The sequence below is a fragment of the Pteropus alecto genome, unplaced genomic scaffold (assembly GCF_000325575.1).
Source record: "Pteropus alecto unplaced genomic scaffold, ASM32557v1 scaffold45, whole genome shotgun sequence".
Classification (NCBI taxonomy): Eukaryota; Metazoa; Chordata; class Mammalia; order Chiroptera; family Pteropodidae; genus Pteropus; species Pteropus alecto.
In genome coordinates this window covers 40,121,233-40,130,973 of record NW_006442491.1, presented here as the reverse complement: position 1 = coordinate 40,130,973, position 9,741 = coordinate 40,121,233, and the positions used below count along the sequence as shown (strand labels likewise).

General features: G+C 53.9%; 1 protein-coding gene across 6 annotated transcripts in view; it reads left to right on the top strand.

Annotated features, from left to right (window-relative positions):
- Positions 1 to 9,741, top strand: part of LOC102888034 (death-inducer obliterator 1) — a 37,020-nt gene that overhangs the window by 10,642 nt on the left and 16,637 nt on the right. For all 6 annotated transcript variants that reach the window (XM_025039668.1, XM_025039673.1, XM_025039672.1 and 3 more), the window contains exons 2-4: positions 7,016 to 7,194; positions 8,202 to 8,294; positions 9,137 to 9,740. In XM_025039668.1, coding sequence (XP_024895436.1) covers positions 9,139 to 9,740 — 602 coding nt within the window. In that variant the 5' untranslated portion in view covers positions 7,016 to 7,194; positions 8,202 to 8,294; positions 9,137 to 9,138. The remainder of the gene's footprint in view (positions 1 to 7,015; positions 7,195 to 8,201; positions 8,295 to 9,136; position 9,741) is intronic.

Sequence of the window (9,741 nt, the reverse complement as noted above, 5' to 3'; positions counted from 1 at the left end):
GCGCAGGAAGTGACTATCTTGTGTGTGATTTGTGAAGCACGTGTTTCTTTGGGCATCAAATTTGGATGCTGTGGTTTTGTTTTCATATGCTGATACAGACACTTAGGTGATACACCTTTATAAGACTGTAAATGGGTTTTTTTTCTCCCCAATATAAAGATAGTTCTGCTGTGTTTTGGTCTACAAAGATAAATATATATGTAGGAAATTAAAACTATTAAAAAATTGAAAAGAAAGCAGAAACACCGCAAGTGGCACTGGCTAGAAGCCCTCGTCGCAGCTGTTGAGGTGGCGGGGAGCTTGCCTGTGTGCGTGTGGCGGGGTGTGTTTAGGGAGTGGTCGCTGAGGGCTGACTCCCGCCTGCTCCCACCTGTGTCCTACCTGTGTGCGGGCCGTGGCAGGGCAGTGGCTGGAAGGTTCCTTACTTGTCATTGCAGTCTTAAAGAATCCCGTTACATGGACGTCTCTCGATTTTTCCAACCCATCTCCTGATGGACGTCAGTTTGTGTCCCTTTGTAAGAAAACATGACTGGGAACACTTTGCAGACGTAATTGCACTTTGCAGCTACCTGCCAGGTCGAAGCGCCCACTTGGCCCCTGGGAACGGGAGTCGTTGCCCCCTCTGCGCAGCACCTGAGGGGCTCTTGGTAGCTGCTTGTCAGATGGACTCTCCTAAGAGGGCCTGCTTCCCCAGAAGCTCACCTACACGGACACTGTCCCTTTAATAGGTGACACCTGCGTGCACTGACTGGCACTTGACACGATGTCATTTCAGATGTCCTTTTAGGGAACTGCGAGGTTACAGTTGTCTCCATTTCCAGGCAAGAAAGTACAGCCTGAAGAGAGGGGCACTTGCCCAGCTGGTCGGTTCGCAGCCGGGGTTGAGGCCGGGGACTTGCTGATGTAGAAGCCATTGAGGGCCCTGCCACCCCCCCATCCCCAATCTGCTTACAAGAGGACTTAGCCCACTTGTAAATGAAGGGTGTTGTGCTGTAGTCAGTCAGTGGGGGAGGGCACTGCAGGCTGCTGCTTTTGGGACCAGGAATGCTGAGCAGTCCCGCTGAGATGCCCCCCGCATCCCATGCAGACGCAGGACTAGGTAGACGCTAGCCTTGGACCCCTGGGCCCTTGGGCTCTTCGCTTGTGATTGGAAGTGTGTCCCCTCTAGCTGTAAGGCGGCCTGGCCTTCCTCTGCGCTTCTCCCGCAGTGCAGTGTGTGGGTTGCGGTGCAGGCTGGACTGGTGGATTCAGCTCTGCACCGGTCTGTGAGTTGATACAGAAAGCCTTTAACTCTTTAATTTAAGCTTGGACCTTTCTCACTACCCCCCAAAACAGAACTAGATGTTGGTCTCTGCTAATGCAGAGAGAAAAAGGAGGATTCCAGATGAAATGGAGTTAGTTCTTGACCTGCGTCTCCACGGCCCATAAGCGCTGTTTCTGCCCCTCCGTCTGTGCTTGGGATGCAGCTCCACTCAGGAGCTCAGTCTGCCTGTGGGGAAGGTGTTTGTCTTTTCCAGCCATGTCTCTTTGAACTTGGGTGGCAGTCAGCGCGTGTGCAGTTCATGTAACCCAGCACGGTCTCTGATCTCTCGACATGGGCTGAGGAGAGACAGGCTGCAGTCGGAAGCACGCGGAAGCGGTGCTGTCACTGCCTTTTGGTCTCACGGGCCGGAAGGGCCTTGGCGTTGCTTGTGGTCTGTCAAGCCGCAGCCTCCGAAGCTACCCTGGGTGCACAGTCTGTGCTTTGCGCCAGGCCTTCACACGGTCTGACGTCACGACCTTGCGCAGGTCAAACAGCTAGGGTCCCAAGGAGCTTTTCTTTACTTAGGCTGCATCTGTTGGTGTTTACCATGTTTGGCTTTTGTGAGACATTTACCTGTATTTACTTCAAAACGATGATGATACTTTTGTATTAACACGAGTAACGTTTTGGAAACTATTTTTCCAAGACAAGTCAACTTAATGGTAAAGGTAGCATTGTTTTAGGTTTTGCAGATCTCTTTATTTCTGGCTTAACTGACAACAGCCGGGTTCTCGTATCTGCTTTTAGGACACTGCCATGTACTCTTGAGAGAGTGACTAGTGGAAAAGGTACACGTCGTAGTGTTGTGCAAAAAGTTTGACCTTGCGGAACCTCAAAAGGTCCCAAGGACCACACCATGAGAACCTGTGCTGTAGGTGATGGTTAGAAATAGTCTTATTGTTAAAAAGTACAAAATTTAAAAAACAATTGATTTTAAACTTTAACGCCCGAGAAAATGAATTACTTTTAGGAAGACAAGCAATGTCTTACGTTTTTTAATTGGCTCAACCACATACTAGCTTTTGCGGAAAAGGCTGGTTTGTGGTCACAGACACAGTGGTGTTCAGTGCACACCTCTCCCTCAGAGTGGCCTTCCTGAAGTGAGGCCTGGTGCCTGCTGGGTGGGAGGGTCCCAGGACCCCTTTTAGCTTTAGGGCATTTGACCCTGTAGGCAATGGACCTGAATGAGAGAGGCACCACGATTTTGTATGTTAAGTGACATTTTGTGTTTGTTACAGGACGTCCTTTAATTATACCCGGCCCTCTACTGGCACTGTAACAGGTCTCACCACAGTGACATGGGGGTGAAAGTGGCCTCTGTTGGGGGCTGCAGAATAATGCAGGTCTCGCAGCGCGACCACAGGAGCCCACAGCAGGCAATTAGGGGTCTTGCAGCGGTGCCCCTGGAGGTGCCAGCGGGAGTAGCCCGCACAGATGCACTTGGGCCCAAACCAAGGTCTCGCAGCGCGACCACAGGAGCCCACAGCAGGCAATTAGGGGTCTTGCAGCGGTGCCCCTGGAGGTGCCAGCGGGAGTAGCCCGCACAGATGCACTTGGGGCCCAAACCAGTAAGGGGCGCAGTTGGCGAGAGCGGATCCCCTGGAGGAACGTTGAATAATTCTTAATTAATAGCTACAAGACCTGAGACTCGGGGGAATCAGCCCCCAGAGTGCCCACCCAGCAAGGATGAAGTGGCATTTTAGGGTCTTCTGTCTTGGGAAGTGACTTATAGTGCTTCTGTCCCCTCTCTGAGCACACGCGGAGAGCATGTGCTTGCTCGCGCTCTGTCCTGGTCTGGGGAGGACGGGGCTCCTGTCCAGGAACCATCCCGATGCTGGCCTCAGGTATTTAGCTCTAGCCAGACTTATCCCATAGGACAGACTTCTTAATTAGATCAAGACCCAGTACAGGTCAGAGGGATACTAAGACCCAGGTGGTGGCTCTGTCCTCGGAGCACCAGTCGGTCCCCTGGGCTGTAAAAGCTGGGCCGCCCTTGGCACAGCGTTTGGAACCGTGCTTTCTTGCTCACTGGGCCATGCGAGGCGGCCCGGGCCGCTGCAGCACCGCGCCGCGGAGGGGGCTGTGTGCAGCGGACATCTGCCCCTCGAGACATTGGACGGTCTGGCCCTCGTGCGGCCTCTTCCAGGTCACAAGTGCCGATCTTGTGTGTCCTCACAGGACGGAGGAGGGGCTGAGCTCTCTGGGGTCCTTTGATCCCAGTCGGGTCCTCACCTCCCAGAGGCACTGCCTACTGGCCCGTGGCCTTAGGCTCTAGGTTTCCAGGGAATTGGGGCGGCACGGGCACACACACCGCAGCAGGAGCCATCCAAGGCAGCAGCAGGCTGGGGGACTGTCCGCACCACAAGGCAGAGCCGTGCCGCGTCGGTTCTCTTCCTTCTGGACTGTTCTGGTCCCCGACTCATTCAGAGAGCTGCCTACCAAGGTCACAAGCCTGTGCTGGCACTGGAATCGATGGAGAGAGAAACCAAGGCACCTGTTACGCCCCGCGGCCGGGGAGCTGAGGCCCAGCTGCCCCAGGGCTGGTGGAGGCACTGGTCCCTCAGCGTTCTGAGCGACAAGGTTTGCTTTTTGTCCTCACAGATGGGTAAAGCAAGAATACCTAAGACGTTTTAGAAGCAGGGTTGCTTATAGATTTCTCTATGGGCGTGGCTTCCTCTGTGACCCCTCCCCTGCCCTGCTCTGGGGGCGGGCCCGGATCTGAAATTCATGGATGCCTGCTTGCTGGTGGCTGTCCCATCAATAAAAACTGAATTGTGGAAGGGTCTGGACTCGACATCTTCCCTCCCTGCTCCTTTTGTAGTGAGAGAGCTTGTGGCAGAGGCTGGGGGTGAGACAGGGCACCCCTAACGCAGCTGTAAATAATGGGATGCTCCGGCCTGGCCTGTCACAGTTAGGAATCCGAGTCAGCAGAGTCCCCAAGGACGAGGTCATGTCGTGTTTGGATGGAATTTCTGAGTGGCAAATGAGAAGCGTGTCGGAATTTGAATCGTTAGTTCTGAGTTCTGAGTCTTATTCCAGGGGGACATGAGGTTCGGAGACACTGGGTTTTGCCGCCAGATGGGAGATGGGCAGAGCTGCGCTGCTGTTTCTCAGGGTGGTCGTGCCCTGCCAGCAGGAACATTGTAGTGGGTGTCACCTGTTTGAGTGTGTCTTAGAGAGACACGGCTCCTAGCCGTATGGAACTGACTCACTTGACATGGGCGGGGCTGGCCCGCAGCCTGCTTTGGAAAGTGTGCCCCCAGGTCGGCCGTGGCGGTCGTCCTGCGTCATGAGCACTTTCAGGGGTTTCAGGGGGACGTAGAACATTCCGAGAGGGTGTTTTTGGTTTTGTTTTTAAGAAATTCACTCTGGCAGCTTAACATTTTGAGGAGTTGGAGAGTCTGAAGGGCAGATCGAACGATGGTTTGGGAGTGATTTTGTGGGAAGAAACATTTGGTCTCCTCTGACAGCAAAGCACAGGGGTGTTAGCACTTCGTACACATGCAGTGTGTTCTTACGCTGCTAGAAATGGCTTGTCACACACACACAGTGTGTTCACTGGACCTCTGGAGCTCCCCCAACTCCTCTGGGGCTAGGAGGTCACAACTCTTTCCACTGTGACAGTCGGCTTTGGCAGGCCAAGTTGACACGTGCGCCAGTGGTGCAGAAGCAGGTCGGGATGGGGACATCTAACCCTCTGGCGTGCCCTCCGCCTCTGCGCACCAGGCCCTTACACGGTGCGGGCTTCACTGCAGGACGGGCGTGGTGAAGCGGTAAAGACGGTTCGTTTCACTGAATCTCAATCCCCCAGCGCTTTGACACTCCTGAGAAGAAGGGGCAAGGGCACATCAGTACTTGTGCACCCCAAAGAGGGTGGCTGTCCCCAGGAAGAGCCCCTGGGGTTGAGTCACAAGCTTAGCCAGCCACTTTGTCAGGGAAGGCCACGCGCACTGGGAAGGACAGCTGCTGGCCGCAGTCGTCAGACCGTTTGGCAGGCACTTCCCGAGCAGCCACGGTGTCCGTTGTAATGGTGAAGTCCGAGCTCTCAGACAAGCGTTAGAATGGCACAAGGCTTAACTCTGATGTCATGAGCTTGATGGCCCCCTGACAGAGGCGGGGCGACCGCAGTGGCCTTGTGCCGAGCGTGCCACGTTCCTGGGTCCGGGTTCTGTTTCTGTGTTGCAGCTGATGCTTGTTACACGTGCCCTTGTCCAGGGTCGGTGCGGTATCAGAGCACCCACCTTGCCTGAGGTTTCGTAGCATTATTCCTACTTCAAGTTAGTAGGAGAAAAGTGATTCCAGTACAGTCGATGTGCATGTACGGGTTTTTCGCTTTTCCCCAACATCGGGGATGCCCACCTTTTCTTCTTGGGAGAAAATGTTATTCCTCCGTGAGCCCGGGGCGACGGTCGCATTCAGTCGCATTCCTCATGCTGCGTGCTGCAGTGTAGAACACGCTTAACGCTGCTTATAGGGCTTTTTTTCCATTTTACATTCATGCTTTTGTTTCATGAGTCACAGTTTTATATTAGAATTTCTGTGTTGAAATTAATAAATCAATTTTGCAAATAAGAAAAAAGTCCACATAAACGAACCAAATTACCTAAGATGATCCGATCTATTCCGAATATGTACTGTATTTCATTCCATGCAACAGAAATAATTAGGTTTTCTTTCCTAGTTAATCATTTGGAACCCGAGTCAAATCCAGACAAGTTTATTTTTCAAGGCGGTATGAGTATCGTTTGTGTTCCCGAGAACATCATCATTCCTTTGCATCGTGTTACAAAGTAGAAAAGTAAAGTTTGCTTCCAGTTTCTTCTGAGAGGTAGTTTCTGAACTCTTGGAGCCTTGTTTTGAGATGGGTGTGCTACCACATTTGAAAGATTTGGGGGCTGTGGTGACAGATTTGGCTAATCAAGGTGAGATGGTCACTGTCTCTTTAAAAGGAGGTGCATCAGAGTGTTTGTCTTTATTCTGAGGTCACCAGGGAGACCACAGTTACTGGGAAGGCAGTTGGAGGGAACTGGGGAGCGAGCGGCCAGGTGAGTGGGGTGAGGGTCCACAGCTCCGACGAAGGGGACTCGGGGCAGGAATGTGCAGTGTGTTAAGACCAGTGTTTAGGGCTCCTAGGGACAAAGGCGTGTCTAGTGCAGCTTACACCATGGCTGCTGGAAAGCGGTGTAGGAGAAATGGCTTTTAAAAGCCCGTAGGTGGACTGTAGTTGGTGTTCGGTGATCAGAACGGTCCCCCAAAGTCTTTCTTAGGTTTTTAACTAAAATGACGGCGCAGGTACAGTACTAGGAATTTTCAAATAGTTACGTTCATATTTAATTTTGTCATTCAGCCTTTTCAAGGTTGGTTTGTGTGTGTTTCTGTGAGTTGGGTTTTATTGACCTGGTTCATCTCCAAAGTATCGTCGCAGATGGAAAGCTGCCGGCTCCTGACGTTTACTTTTGAAACCCTCTGTCCTGCTGCTTTCTCCCCACCTCTCCAGTGGCTTGTCCTGGTCCCCGTGTCGTCATTATTTTCTCTTCTTTAAAAGTTCTCTAAGGAGGGGGCCATGCGTGTCCTGGATTTTTTGGGTTTTGTTTTCTCCCGGGGCGTCTCGGTAGTTCACGTAATATACACTCATTAGCTTACTTAGATTCATTTGTTGCCTGGGTTTAGTTAGTTACTTAGGATGTATAAACTATTTTCTTGCTTTTTTAGGAGCTCACTCTGTGGGAGCAGGCTCAGGATAACCTGTGTCCGTGACCCGTGACCGGCAGCACCGGTGATTCGAGGCCTGGCATTTCACTTGGATCGAATGGTCGCATCGGCCAGGTGTTTTATTGTACTTGTACTCAGGACGTCCAGAAAAAGCGTCCGAGCTTTCATTGCAGGGGCAGGTAACGTATTCCCTAGTGTTTGACGTCAACAGCAAGATTTTAAGGGAGTAGGTCTGAAGTTTGCTATTTCTGGAGTGACATTGTATGTGAGGGGAGTGATACAGTGTAACACTCATATTTGTTTCACGTGGCCTAAATTTTAGCCTAAGGTTTTCAGATAAAATTTCAACAGTGTGTGAAGAATTTGATCCAGAACTTTCATTTTTGCGTTAGTCCTTATATTAGTGCATCAACCTATTTTCTCTATGGTGAACTGTACTTTGCAGAGCAGAGTTCTTCCTCAGAGAGCCACCCCACTGCGGTGGGGACCAGGTTCTTCCCCAGCCCTGCGTGAGCTTTAGGGGGTCCCAGATTAGCCCCTTGGAGGCGGGGGTCTCAGCCCCCCCTTCTTGGCAGAGGCTGGTCTGCACCCTGGGTGCTGGGTGGAAGGGTGCTGGGCGCGCTTTCACAGTGGCTCTTGGACTTCCTGCAAGCTGGATTGCACGAGTGGAGACGCTCCTGCTACACGCAGACTGTCTGGGGCGGGTGGCAAGCAGCGGTCATTGCCGCGGTTTAGGGACAGCTCTCCCACGTGCATGTGTGGGGGCACAGCGTTGCTCCTGGGAGGGCTAGTGCTGTGTCACACACGTAAGGCCCACGCCCTTCTGAGGTCCTCATCGCCTCCTGGGTGGAAGCAGGTCAGTGTGGCTTACTCAAGGTCGCCAGCCAGAGAGAGCACTCTGGGTCGGAATCACCATTCGCACCCCAGTTTAGTTCAGCTGTCGCTTCAGGTGACCAGAGAAGTTGCATGGTCCTTGGTGACACACATGCTAATGTCACATTCACTCCCCCAAGTTTCTGAGTGGCCTGGGAGCATGTAGGCCAAGTTACAAGGTGAATGAAGGATGTACAGAGTGGCAGGGAAATGGGAAGTGACGCCACTTAGTGGGAAGCAAAGGAGGAATGAGGTTGCGTGTGATTTTGAACTTGGTATATTTGCTATTTTGAAAGTGTTCATTCTATTCCAGTCCTTCCCCTAGGATGGGACATGGCATGAAATCTGAGTTGTCATTAGCCGTTAAATGTGATTGAAGCCTGGACAGCTTGAAAAAGAATTCTCGGTACGTACCGTGTTCTTACAAAGTTTTCACAAACGCGACGCTTTAATAACCTGTTAGAAAGGAGGAAAGAAAGACGATGAAAGCTCTTGCTAGGACAGCGTTTCCCAAGTGTCCTGGTCCCCTGTCGCTGTGCCACGACTGCCCCCAGCGCCCTTTTGCCTCCGTGGAGTCAGAGCTCAAGGAGTGGGCGGGACTCAGCTGGCTGATCCTTACCTCCATGAGGCGTCCACGGCTCACTTGGCCCTGGCCTACAGCAGGGTCCGGCACAAGGCCCTACCCACGTGGTGTCCAGCAGAGTGGTCTGCATTCTCACGTGGCAGCTCCTGGGCTGGGACAGCAGTGGCCCGTCTTGGTGCTGGGCCCAGGCCTGGCTGACCCCTGTGCGCTGTTCTGAGGGCAGAGCTGGCCCAGGCCGCAGGGCAGGATCTGGACCCTGTGTCTCCACGCCGGAGGCCTCCCATCCGCCGCAGCGAACCGTGTCTGGCCTTGTCCTGGCAGCACTTAGGCTGTGACTCCCTTGATGTTTTCCCAGTACCTGGACCAAGAGCTTCAGGGGCGAAATCACAGCTTTACCAGCTGCGTTTTTCTCCTAGACGTTAAATACGTACAATTGTGATTTTCTTCAGGAGTCGCCTCGCGTTGTCACATCCCACTCACCCTTCGGGGATCATTGGTCGGAGTAATTTGCGTTAATGGACACCTTAAGTTTTTGCAGCTAGCAAACGGCTGCGTGTGACTACGTTTGGGGGTTCACATCCAGGTGGGTGGGCCCCCTCGTGTGTGCCTGAAAGGTGCTGACCTGCCTGGAGATGTGGCCTGGCTGACGCTGGTTTCACCGGCAGGTATGGATGAGAAGGGCGACCCGAGCCCCGAGGAGGCGCCCAAAGTCATCAAGCCCACCAGCAAGGAGTTCAGGAAGACGTGGGGTTTTCGAAGGACCACCATCGCCAAGCGGGAGGGCGCGGGGGATGCGGAGCTGGACCCGGAACAGCAGCCGCAGCAGCAGAGCCTGTCCCTGCGGCGCAGCGGGCGGCAGCCCAAGCGCACGGAGCGGGTGGAGGAGTTCCTCACCACCGTGCGGCGCCGCGGCCGGCGGAGCGCGCCCGTGTCCCTCGAGGACCCCGGCGAGCTGGCATCCTGCCCGGCAACCGACGCCGAGACCGCGTCTGAAGGCAGTGTCGAGAGCGGGCCCCCGGCCGGCCCCGCGGGGGCTCGGGAGAGGCCGGCCTCGGCCTCCAAGGCCAAAGGCGAGGCTGACGAGGACGACTCCTCCGATAGTGACAGTGACGGGTTGACTCTGAAAGAGCTTCAGAATCGCCTGCGAAGAAAGCGAGAACAGGAGCCGGCGGACCGGCCCCTGAGAGGGGTCCAGAGTCGCCTGAGGAAGAGGCGGCGGGAGGAGGACCCGGTGGAAGCCGCGGGCGCGGAGGCGGGCGCCGACACCGCG